The sequence below is a fragment of the Pieris brassicae genome, chromosome Z (assembly GCF_905147105.1).
Source record: "Pieris brassicae chromosome Z, ilPieBrab1.1, whole genome shotgun sequence".
Taxonomy (NCBI): Eukaryota; Metazoa; Arthropoda; class Insecta; order Lepidoptera; family Pieridae; genus Pieris; species Pieris brassicae.
The window spans coordinates 11131923-11145842 of record NC_059680.1 but is presented as its reverse complement, the minus strand read 5'-3'; the positions used below and the strand labels follow the sequence as shown (position 1 = coordinate 11145842).

The following is a 13920-nucleotide window of genomic DNA, read 5'->3' as shown; positions in this document are numbered from 1 at the left end:
TATATATGTAAATCGTTATATGCTAATGATTTAAAATATTAGTAGAAGAATATCAGCGGAGCGTCTAGACGAAGAAAAAATAACAGATATAGAATTTTGATTTCTTTCGGAGACCAAGAGCAAAGGGTTGCACCACTGTCCACCACGTCCCTAGATTTAACAAAAAAACTCCCTAAAACGACGCAATCAATTGGCTTTGGTTTGTTTAGCTTGTGTTCCATAAAATTATACATTCTACATAGCATTACACCCACTCTCAATAACGACAACAATTAATACACTTTTTTAAGTTGCTATAAGTAAAAAACTGCGCAGCTGTGTACGTTATTTTGTAGCATTACTACCGTACCCCGCAATAAACTCTACTGTCGGCATCATGCATACGAACTTTCTAAGAAATTGGGATTGCTTGCCCGTGTAGACTGTCGTTGACCGTGACTAATAAATAGGAGTTATACATTATCTATACGTTATTCTTCTCTCCATTTATTGAAAACTCGCTATATCGCCATAAAATGCTTGTCCCTCCGGTGTCGTTATATAGAGTTTACACTATAGCTTCCTAGGATTTGGTACGGTCATTGACCCTTGGTAAGTATACATTATGATAGTTTAAATATTCTGTATTGTTCTCAACACCTCTGTTGAGCGCTTAGTATTTTTACTACGGTAAAGAGGTTGATGACAGGCACAGAAGGCTGTCTACTTGCCTATTCGATTAACAAATGGTCATGTAATCTAAAAAGGTTGTAGCGTTATCGATTTATATATTTATTTAAAGCGGTTCATACAAACAATAATTGTTTAGGAATAGCCTTAGCCATATACGCATAAATATTTTTTTTTTATATTCGTAATTTATAAAACCTCCCGATTTATAATAGCATCCTCGGGCATTTCCGCTGTTTTATTTATTGCTTACACAAATAATTATGTGCCTCAGGCAGAAAAAAACTTAGGTAGTGTGGAGAAAGGATGGTGATCAGTTGCGAACCTAAAGAGACGATCGTCGACCAGTAACCACTGACTGGTCGATCCGAAGGTTGAGAAGTTGTATATATCTTATGCTGGAATGACTTTGAATATTGTTAGCTTTTCAAGGTATGACGACATTGCAGTGATTTGTAAGCGCCGATAATGTCGCTGGTTACATCGTATTGAAACACTCAAATCTTTGATTCTCTATGACGAGAGCTTCAGCGCTGCGGTAAAACTGCTCAAGGATTGTGTGACGGAAGGTACTCTTCCTTCGACCTAAAAGGATACTCGGCCAGTTTTACTACTGCCTGGCCAGAAAGCCCAAGGTTAAGAAGCTTTTTTAAAGGCAGGAAGGCAGTAAGCTCATCTGATGTTAAGTGATACCGCCGCTTATGGACACTCTCAATGCCGGAGGGCTCGCGAGTGCGTTACCGGCCTTTCAAGAATTGGTTCGATCTTTTTCGAAGGATCCTCGAATTGGTTCGGAAATACTTCAGTGAGCAGCTGGTTTCACCGGTGGGATTCTCATTTGTGGAACGATGGATGTCGAGGAATATACTGCTGGAATTTCGTATTCTGCCTCGACGTCCGATGATGAAACTCAGCTCTAGGTATTAATCCGAACAACTCCTCTGAGCACTCTCCACTCAAGAAGTTGTGAGGTTTAGCTAGTGGAAAAACTGTCTAAGTGCTTTTCAGAGTATCACGTCATGAAATTTATATCGAAGATTGTAGGAGTCGCTAGAAGATTATCTAGCGCTGACAGAGTTATTTTTTCCGAATACAGTAGTATAATACAGTACATTATATAAGCTAATATTAGTTAAGTAACACACATATATATATTAGTTAATAATTAGAAACGTTTACCAATGTCGTATAAAATTTAAAAACATTACATTTCTTTAAAAAATATTCATTTACATTTAGAACTTATGGCTGGACTATGATATACAGATAACTGAATATTAAATTGGCCTTGAGTGTACAATAAATACTATGAAAAATAATAAAAAGTAATGAAGTAAAAAAAAATATTAATTTATAATAAATTCAATACTCAATTCCGTTGCTCCTCCTTCCTGGCCCTTGTTTAGCGCTCGACTCTTAGAGAGGCTAAATTTCGAAAGCATGTTATTTATAAAGCGGGTATTTTACTATAAAAGAAATATTTAATTATATCTGTTTAATTGTGAAAGGGACCACAGCTGAATAACAATTTATTTAGTTGAATCGATGTCGTCTGCCTTTACGCGTGTGCGGTGATGTCTCCCAACTTGTGAGCCGGCCACATACATTCGCAGCCTGCTGGTATTACCATCGTTAACGCTTCCCAACAGTGGCTAGAAAAATAATTATTTATCATCATTACTTAATTGGTTATTTCTTTTTATCATAGCAGAAATGTTAATAAAGAAACTTAATAGAAAGAGACGAATATTGTCATCTCAACACAGCCTCTTCCTATAATTGCAACTCATTTCGAAGCTATAATCTTTTAGATATATAACGTAGCAGTAAGGCTTACATATCTCGTTTTATGTTTAGCGGAAAAAAATATCAATTTGAAAGTAGGTACCTACTTTATACTCCTTTTTATGGAGTCTCGTACCTGGCAGGCTTATTTTTATGTTAATTTATATATTGGATCACAATGCGGCATTATTTACGATTATAAAATGTCCGCACTTGATGTTATTAAAAACCGCGTTAATTAGGTCAAGGGTTCAAATCCCAGGTGGGATGAAATCGTTATAATATGTACAATATCATTTAGATTTTTCGAAAAAAAATGCAATGTCGGCATCAATCGCATAAAAATAACTTTACAGTGTTGGTATTTTGAATATTATTATAATTATATTATAGAATCAAGGAAGTAAGGTGAGTTTAAGTAGGATGAGATATAGTTACCGCATACCTATTATAACGTTTTCGCGTCAAATGTATAGTTTTATTCCATTGAACACAAGAAAACCCAATGCTTGAACAGATCTGAAAAAACTCGTAAATTTAAATTCTTAAACACTTTAAACACAAATGATTGCACCTGTTTAAATATATCAATGTACCGCTTACTAATTTGCTATATCTATTTTGCCAGGCGTAATAAATTTATTGTACTAAAAGTAACAATATTTTTGATTGTTGATTCCTTCCCATTATTAAAAACAAGAATGATTGTGTACAACCTCATTAGAATCTCTTATATCCTCAAAGTCAGTGTTGATACACCGGATTTCTTCGTAATATGCTGGCCTATACTCATATTCGAAAGTGTTTAATCTCTGAATCTTCCTGTCGAAATGACAAATTGGATAGTGTTTCTGAAAAGTAATTTGTTACCTTATAATATATTTTTAGTATGTCTTATTAATGGGGTTCGCTTTTCCAAGGGTTAAAAAAAGGATTTTGGACTTTACCTTAGCGTTAAGTTGACGCATATTTCGTTCCTGACTTGGCAATGTTTCTGTGTATTCTGGCAGAATCTAAAATTTTATAAAGTTTTCTTTAGTGTTTGTAGCAAATGTTGATAAGCCATTAAATTATTATAATTTTTGAACTGGGAGTGTTGTATAATATTGTAACTATTATAAGGTATACAAATGCACTTATGATTGTCTGCTTTAATAAATAATAATAATATATAATAGTAATAATATATAATATACTGCCAAAATTGCCCAGTACTTTAAAGACTTTACGTGTGGTGTAAATTGGAGAGCTTTCGTGAGACATTGAGTGACCTTCCCTTCTATGGACACATTGCCAGCAGTTTGCGGGGTCTTTGCCGGCTTTTTTACGATTCGATACTCTCTTTACATTTAGGATATAAGATATATTAGATTTTTTGAATGAATTTTATTTCCCCTATATACTAGACCAGCATAGTTTTATTACCTACGTATGTTATTTTATCTGAGAATATTTAAAACGAAGTTTTGCAACATTAAAAAAAAATACTCCAAAAAAGTCTTTGCAATACAAACGTAAAAATTACGAAGAGCGAAGCTCAAAGCTCAGCTTGTAACTTCGGATTTTAAGAATTGAGGCGCCTGTCAGAAATTTCAGACGCCTTTTATATCACATGTATTAGAATTATTCCCTGGCTTTAAGAGCTTAAAGCTGCAAACGTTTGTGACAAGATTTTAACTTCGCATGGACGTAGATAAAAACTATGAATATGAATTATTTAATGATTGAGCTTTCAAAAAGCTTGATACACTTATCTTTAAGTATTAAACAAATACGATCTTGGGAAACTTCCTGTTATTTTTCCATATGCACAAAAACACAACCGAAAATCCGAACGTATATGTTCAGATATTTGTAATTATACGTCTTGTTTTAATTAACGGAATTTAAAACATAAATATAGGATTTTATAATTTTTATCGTAATTGTAAATCAAGGTTATGTGTTCTAGTTAAAATATCTATGTCCATAATACCAGTGTTGGGGTCATCTCTTGGAGTCCCCAACCATAACCAAGGCTTAATTTAATTCAACCAACATCAACAAAAAGGAGTAGTAGGAGGTCGCCGACGTGCAGTTTTTTTCGCATAACTAATAAGACGAAATATCAGCATTAAATTTTTTTTGCCAATAACAAGAGCCAAACTTTTGTTTATTATTATTACTATAGGTTAAGAATGTTGTAAATATTGTATATTTGTGTTATTATTCAAATTAAATCAAATAATTCATAAATAAATTATGTAGAAATTAATTAAAGGTGTCTAAAACATTCACAGACAGTTCTCAAATAAAGCGTACAACGGACTAGAACAGGCACTAACCTCTATGCTACAGTTAAAATCTTTTTCTTTTACAAATTTTATGGCAAACGTTTCACTATGCCTCATTTGTCGGCAAGGAATTCATTAGAGTTAGCCTCCATCCCAAGTAAGGATTGAAATAGGAGCACGCACTTACATCATACTATGAACAACACGCAAATATATAGTACAACTATGAATGACATAATACACCCAAGAATTCTAGTCCAACCAGTCATCACAATTCGCAAGAAGCACAAATACAGATTTTAAAGGCCACCAAAAGTATTATATGAATTATCAGCAATATGCCTTTGGATGCAGCGATCTTATTTATACTGAGTTACCACGTAATTATTTTGCGTATTTTTTCGTATTGGTCAGCCTTCCAGTTACCAAATAAATGTTTAATACCTCAGATGAATCATCGCAGTCTTCGTCCGTATTCCTCTGCTTAAATCTGCCCGCCGAATGCCGGTTTCGTTCAAGTCGACCCAGTATTGCGTTTATGACCTCATTAGAGTTTGGTATCCTTTCCACCTCATGCTCAGAATAATCTGATACCTCGTCTCTTTTTATAGCGAGAATACTTGTTATACATATCGTAACATATATGACCTAAAAAATAGTATTTTATTTCGATTTCCGAATTCAATCCGTACTACAATGTCCGGGAATCATTCACATTTCGCATGACTGGCATACCTCGTAATTACTTAATGTAATAATTATCTTTGCTTATTTAGTATAAGAATTCGGGACTTCCAATAGCTCAAAAACGTATTGGATATGCCAAATAGATCCCGCTAGGTCTAGCTTTTTAATCTTACATCTTTTTAATGAATATCAGAAATTTTACAATAGTAATTAAAAATACATCAAACATAAGGCGCCTAATTATTATTAATGATTCCAGCGCTTTCAAAAGTTCGTAAGTTTGTCCACAAATTTCTAGAGTATTAAAAATCATATTATTTTTATTTTTTTTAGTTAGTTTAAATTATTTATTTATTTCGCTATCATATAAAATAGTTAACACAAAAGAATAGAAATCTAAACTCTTGTTAAGAAAAGAGGTAACATTTGTGAACTAAACCGATTTTGAAATTTTTTTTAGAATTCTTAATACATAGCTTTAAGATATAATTAAAATAAAACTATGTTTATTCAATACATGAGTATGGTTTGGGAATACTTTTAAACAAAAAATACCCGTGTTGTTCCCAGCTCTTCCTTAACAAACATGATACTTAATTAATTTTTTTGATGTTTACCAAATCAACATCATGTAGTATATTAACCCGGAAAAATGCTTTTCGTGGTAGTCAGATATGCAAGTGACCCGGAGAAAAAACGGTTGAATACGTTCCTTACGCAAAGTGATAATGCATACTCAAGTATATAAAAACAAGTCAGATTTTTCGCGATAAACACAAAAACTACTACACGTAGTTTATTGCACTTTTCAGCAATATCTAGAATAATTCACGAGGAAGGTTCCAAGAATTATTTTTCAAGGTTTAAGGGTTACCCGTGCAAACCCCGTGCGTGCCGGGGTGTGTCGCTAGTATTCAATGCATAATTTGTTTTATTTCATTTATACACATAAATTCTATTAAATTATCCTAATATTAAAAAAATACATTTCACTTTATATACTATGGTAGTGGCTTGATCTTGAACGTGAAATCAATATAGGCAGGCGCGTTGTATATTAATCTATTAAAATACTACAAAAGTTACTATTATGGTACATCTCCCTCGGTTTTCGAAGTCAGTTTAAAAAGTTAGAATCCTTATCCCTCCAGCTTTATATACAGCTTTTTCTCGCATTTATTATGGATTTTTCTTGACTTCGAAACCTCACGAGCCCTAACGTTATCATGTCTGTTTATTTATTACTTTAATTTCTCGTGAATAGCAATTTCTTAATTCCCTGTTCATGTAAAATTTACTATCAATAATTTTTTATTATTACTAAAAATACAAAACATCAATTAAATTAATTAAACCAACGCTACTCTTGTTAAGAGTAATCTCCTGAAGCGTATTTTATTTCCTTATCATTGCAGCGTTTATTAATGAAAATACATGGTTTTTAAATTATACTGTAATCTTGCCTATTTGAAGTTTTTTTATATAATACTTATGTTAAAAATACTTTGCGGGTAAGCTTAATAATAATAATTCAAAATTATCGCAGTTGAAATGTATCGATTGTATGACCGCTGTTCGTCTAGGGCCCGCGCTTTAAGATATATTAAACAAACTTACCTTAAGAATAACACTTGATGGAGGCATTTCTAAAAGTTCAACTAATACTGGACAATATCCCGCAGGAACCTCTTTTTATATTCAAAATTATCAATACAATTAGATGTTTAACATTTATCCGTTGTTCATAACAGCGATACGCTCTTTTATTCAGATTCTAATATTTTGTTTGTATTTGGTTGCGTACCTGGGTCACACTGGTTGAATTCAATGAATTATAATGGGTATAATCCAAGGTAAACTGGATGTTGGTAGAAGAAGAAAGTCATGTTCGTATTGAAGAGTTGCTGCGTCTGACGCAGATCAAGATACGCTTCACGAGACTGATAGCGAACTTCCGTAATGGAGAGGCATCGAAAGAAGTTGAAGAAGAAGCCCTCATGCCCTCATAGTATGTTGGAATGAAGATCGGGTTATAATTGGCACAAAACCTCCATAATTTTTGCTCAGGAATAATAACAGTGTTGGCCTAGTCATTGTCATCCCTGAGGTGGTAGGTTCGATTTCCAGCTAATGGTCTTTTGCTGGACTTCCTTCCCATCCCAGATTAAATATTTCGTATCAAAATTTATGTAGACACTAAATTTAAATTTAACAACGCCCATCATTTGAAACTTCCAATATGGATGGAATATCCCTTGCAGCCTTGGGTTCGGATTAAGATTATTGTGAGGGCCAAATCTCAAATTAAGGTTTTCAACGGCCTATAAGAAAGTAGGTTTCCAAACTATTAACTAAGTTTTACAGTATACACGAGCTGCAACCTGCACGTGACATGAAATATATAATATCGTTTAGCTTCTATCAGCAATAGACATATAGAAATGGGAACACGCTTTTACGTTACATTGAGAACAACACGTTCTTGCTCGGTGCTACTGTGTCTGCAAAAAGTCTAGAGCTCTATGGTATCCAGTGTCTCTCTTTACCAGTCTGCCAGCCAAATTAGCCTGGATTCGGGTGTATACGGTAGAGACACCTGGAATTAAAAACAACCTCCTTTTTATGCTTTTAAACATAAGCTCTGTAGTGTGATATTTCCAATATTTTTAATTTTCTAGTAATATTATGGGGTAAGTTCTGAGTTGAGCATAGCGCAAGGTATTTTGAGCAAATTTCATACGTGAAGTGGCTTTGTAGGTAAAGCAATTTTGATTAGTTCTGATATATAAACAAGCCATATTACCTACCTTTTATAATGTCAAGGATTTTCTCTGTTTGTACATACAAACTATTTGTATACTCTATTTTTACATTAAAAACTGGGTTTAGTTTTGTTTTTTTATTAAAATTTTATTATCGCTTTAATTGTTTACATGTTTAGCGTGTATGGGTGAAACTCACTCCAGTATGGGCCACTGAAAACCAGTGGTTGAGATTGTTTATGTGTTAGTAGCTTTAATCAAATATATTTTCCAGTGTCTGGGATCTCAGATTGCATTAGCTGGCGGAAACTAATCTCTCGAAAAAGGCACATATGAGACAATATATGAAATTAATTAATTAAATGCAGAGATTAACACACTTTTTAATACGTTGATGGACATTGCTTCATGTCAGTTCCTATACTGTTAGAAAAAGTTTGTCTTTTTTTATATATCACTTTGATATTGTGTTGTTTTTTTATGTGTATGTATTTATATGGGACGTTAATGTAGGTATGTGTATATACCTACCACATTGGAGTAATCTGTAATGGTAGCTGATTTTGTTAAATAAATTTCTTTCTTTCAATTGCACGCAGAGCCTTGTCGTAACTAGGGTTATTTTCAAGGGAAGGCTGGACATGTGAATTTACTTAATTATCCAGAAATTAATAACCCGAAACTCTAGGAGGAACCACCCAGCCTCTTAGTCGCCTTTGACAATCACCGACAATGCCACACTCCTCAAACGTCCATTTAATCATATCTAATGGTAGTTTAACTAATTGAATTATATGTACAGAACCTTGCAACTCATTTTTTGTACACACGTAATCATCAGTTAGCTAATGACTGATTTAAAGAGGTCTATTAACAACTCTGAGTTTTTAGACACAGTTAAAAAGTGAAAATGAAATGTCCACATGAATCAAAACATCCTGCTAATTTGTTATATTAGTCAAGAGATTATAACAAAGATAAGTTATATCAGTCAGCATTTGATTTGTTACCAAAATTAAAAAAGACCGACGTCACAGAAAGGAACAATTTGTTTAATTAAAGCCTTGCTATATTTAGAGAGGATAATCTTTAGCGCGCTCCAACCCAAGCCATTTTAATCCCGTAGGTTTGAATACCGGAGAATTTTTTTGAAGATATTGTAGATTTTTTTTGGCATGTATGAAAAATAACTGAAATATTATATGATAGTGTATAACTCAGACTGCTTAAGCTATAATTAAGCGTACCAATTCGCTAAAAGGTCGGCAACGCACTTGCAAGCACTGGCAATGTGAGTGTATTTCTTAGAATTAAGCTTCTGGACATGCACCCAAATTTGTGTCAATTCACATCACCGTCAGCTAGGTCGATGTCCGCTTTATAAGTCTATATTTGACTGCCTTTGCAAGATTTTAATGACATAATGACGTAGATATATAATTAAAAATGGCTACCTGTTAATGAAAAATATGAGTAAACACATAAATAATTATTGCATATTCGATTCGTCGATATTGTTCTTTGCGATCCACTAGATCTGATTCTGAAGAACTTTTCGGACATAAAATTTCATCATCGGACCTCAAGACACTTCTCGGACCACCCCTTAATGAAACTAGCAGCTGTTCAAGTTATTTCCGGACAGTTGCGACTTAGGGCCTTCAAGAGAAGAACAGTCTTAAAACAACGATCTTGCAAGCCTCCAAGTATTGCAGGTGCTATTGCGCGGCTATCTACTTGTTTGTCTTCTGTCCTAACAAGAAACACTTTAAGGGTCACGTTATCTTAATCGATTCCAGATCTAGCGATCCCGATCTTAATATATTTAATTTTTTTTAGCTGCACTAATAAACTTTTAAATAACAATACAGTCAAACCTGAGTAAATGACAATTGGGTAAGTATTAAACCTCTATTAATGAGAGTATTATCCGGGTCCCGCCATTTTGCCTTCCTAAAACCTCTAAGTGAGATACATGAAAGCTGCGTAAGTGACAACGGGGTAAGAGAGAAAACTCTATTAATGAGCTTTTTCACCGGGTCCCGTCATTTTGTCCTGCTAAAACCTCTAAGTGAGAAACATGAAACCTGAGTAAGTGACAACGGTGTAAGAGAGAAAACTCTATTAATGAGCTTTTTCACCGGGTCCCGTCATTTTGTCCTGCTAAAACCTCTAAGTGAGAAACATGAAACCTGAGTAAGTGACAACTGGGTAAGCATTACAGCTCTATTAATGAGAGTATTTGATACTTGCTTATACCTCTATATTCGACAGTTAAACGCATTTAACTTTTGCTGTTTATATTCTTACTCATTCTTACATTTCGAGTCTTATTTCATTCAAACCAAATGTGCGTCTGTTATTGTTTTCATTAGTTTTATAAAGGTCGATTGAACTATGGAAAACAATAACATGCAGCAGCGGCCTTGAAGTATAAACAACTTCAAAAATTTCTGTCTCAAGACAGTCAAATTGAAAGGTCTAATAAAAGTAAACCTGGCGATCCGGATAACTTCCCGGGAGAGGTGATGTGCAATATGTTAACGGCCATGCGGCAGGACATCATCAAAACCAGTCACTCCGCTTAGTGAGAAACCTCTATAAGAGAAAATGAGATAGCGGTTCCTTAGTTTTCACTTATCCAGGTTTGACTGTACATTGAGCAGTAATTAATCGTTAAAAAGGGTTTGAAGTCACATCATTTGACACCTCAGTCCATAGAAGTCCTCGGACGGCAGATCTATACCTTAAACATGTGTTTTTGTTTTGTTTTTTGTGTTTTATTTTGAAGTCATTAGGATTTTAAATAATATTAATAATTAAATATTCTTTTAAGAACAATCTAATTACTTTAAATTCGATATTTCGATTGAGTTATTTTAATTTAATAATTTTTCAAGGTTGTGTTTTAAGAGGGTCCTTCAAGATAAGAGCGTACCAATTATTAAAGGCCGGCAAGGCACAGACAAATCCTCTGACATAGAGAGTGTCCATGGGTACCATGACTTTACATCAGATGAGCCCGATTGCGCCTTGTGAAACAAGTTTTATTGTATTAAAATTACGTAATAACAATTAACATAGAGAATTATACTATTTTAAGAAACAAAAATACAATAACCTGACCGACTTGCACGTAATATACACATCTTTGTCAGCTATTTTAGTAATCAAATGTCATATCATATTATATTAATTTTCTTCGAATGATTATTTGATATAATCAAATATTGCTTAGTAAGCTCGGTAAAGTATTTTTAACATAAGGACACGTTTTAAATGCAAAAAATCACGTTGTAATATCAAGCTGTTTACGGTAAGACCAAGAGACGATATCTAGTCTTATATAAAACTCAATTGTGGTTAGGTTCAAAGTCCAAATCATGAAGTGTGTCACCCGAATGACAATCAATACGTTTTCGATATTACTTAGAGTTAAGAGAAAACGTATTACTGATCGCCTTGCGTGTGGGGGTTTTCCCAAAATGGCGAAACCACTTCCAATTGTTTAAAGAAAGAGTATACTCCTCCTTTAAGGGTCGGCAACGCACACACGAAAGTGGGTGCCAGGGGTCAAATGTCCATGTCTGGGGCACTGGGGCGTCTCGTGGAATTATATGCCCCCCCCATCAATTCAATCAATTCAGAAGCATTTAGTGGTTCGAATTCCATGGTCCAGTATTTGTGTCCATGCCTTTCTTTGAAGGGAGAGTGCATTAGTGATCTTTGTTCCTTTTCGAATATCTGGTCTTCTTGTTTTGGCCTTTATTGATAATAAATATAGTAAGTAGAAAAGTTATGTTAAACATTTTAATGTAGTCTTTTTCTCAGGTTCAAGAACTCAGGTGCTTATTAAAGATTTATGTTGGCTCCTGGTAGATAGTACCGGTGACCTCAAGGCTGGTGCTTTCCTGGCTCAACGAATAAGTATCGCAATACAGCAAGGAAATGCTGCCAACGTTAAAGGTACACTGCCACAGGTTATAAACTTTTTAAATTGGTTTTTATTTTATATCTATATATATAAAATGTGTGTTTAATGTTCGTTCCCATACTCCTCCGAAACGGCTCGACTGATTCTTATGAAATTTTTAATGCATTTTCAGTAAGTCTGAGAATCGGCTACCATCTATAATTCAAACCCCTAACTGATAAGGGGTGTCCACGCCAAATTTTATTTTTTTAGACAAAATTTATTGATTTTATTTTTTATGATACAACTTAGAAAAATACATACAAAACTTAGTTGTCACCACTCTACGTTCAACCCCTATTTTTTAATATAGTAGATTGTTATATTTATTGAACTAAAAAAAATCCTATTAATAATATATATGGCAATACGACGATTGCCGCGTCAGCTAGTTTTTAATAATTTCTATGATTATAACTGTTACATACAATAAATATCAAGCCCTGCGATTTTCATTTTATGCGGGGTTAGTTTGAATATATTTTAATAATTGATTATTAAATGTGGTATTTTGAATAAACAAACCTTATTGCCAGATCAGACGTGGTTGCCGTCACTGACAGCGGGTAACAAAGTAGTAAGAGAAAAGGTTCTTATGTGCTAAGAGGCTAAACACTGACATAGCTAAACAAACATTCATTATATAGTGTTAAACAAAGACTGCGCATCATTGCGTTACTCAAGGAACTAATAAAAATGATTTGTTTTTTTTTATTATATATAATTTTATTTTAACATTAATAAAATAACGATTCTAAACAATATGTTAAAAAAAAATTAAAGAAACAAATTAAAACCCTTTCTTGTACATTTATAAATGTCACTCGAGAAAAAAGTGCATTTCTTGTATTTAACTAACAATATTTTAATATTCTGCTCAGTCTTCACAACCTGAGGTAGAGTACAAATTTAAATATAATTTAGACCTATTGAAATAGACCCGATGCTTATATACTTCCTTTACGAGCCACAGAGCTTTTGATACATTGAGATGAAGGATACAGTATATGGTCGCGACTTTCTGACATTGGTATACTGTCGAAGATGGTGAACGTAATAGAGGGCATTTATAGGATTTATTCGGATAAAGTTGCTCATGATGACCACGTACCTCGGGTCTGAAACTATAGTTATTAAAGAGGACTTCACGTCACTTCACTTCTCTTGCATTTCCGGGGTAACCCTCGAGCAACTTCGGCCACGTGGCGTCAGTCTTAAGATCTAACGTCAAATATGGGTTTGATTACTGGTTTCTTTGAAACCAAGCGTCACAAGTGGAACTTTATAGGCCACACACTCGAAGAGATTCTAACCATATTCCGAAAAAGACGCTTGACTGGGATCCTCAAGGAAAGCACGAATGTGGCTGTACGAAATAAAAGCTGGTGACGTTCAGTTACAGATAAGGCAAAGAGATCCGGAAGATCTTGGAGTGAGAGCCGAGCGCGATAGAAGAACTCTGCGGACGCCCTCTGCCCCATTAAGGGCACCAATAGGACACTGAGTCAAGCCCATGTTCGTAAGTGTTTTGTAATGTAAACATCCTTAATACATACTCACACGTGTATGTGGCCTCTAAAACCCTATGAATAATATAAACGAAATTAATAATGAAAATCAAAACACATTTTTCTGAATTATTTATTCTTAATATGTGTTATGAATAAATATTAACATTACTTTAGTAATGTAAGTAAGTAAGCCGGGCGAGCCAGTAGTGTAGGGAAATAATTATTATAATGTAATGTGATACTAATATTAATAAAACAGA

The 13920-nt window shown here is 34.0% G+C and overlaps 1 protein-coding gene across 1 annotated transcript; it reads right to left on the bottom strand.

Moving 5' to 3' along the window:
* Window positions 1–2197: 2197 nt before the first annotated feature.
* On the bottom strand, window positions 2198–7061 carry LOC123718813. Its single transcript, XM_045675717.1, has 6 exons — window positions 7032–7061; window positions 5172–5375; window positions 3402–3467; window positions 3171–3305; window positions 2900–2973; window positions 2198–2321 (listed from the first exon to the last, which is right to left on the bottom strand). The coding sequence occupies exons 1-6, from the start codon at window positions 7056–7058 to the stop codon at window positions 2228–2230; spliced, it is 600 nt and encodes a 199-aa protein (XP_045531673.1). The 5' UTR covers window positions 7059–7061; the 3' UTR covers window positions 2198–2227.
* Window positions 7062–13920: the final 6859 nt, after the last annotated feature.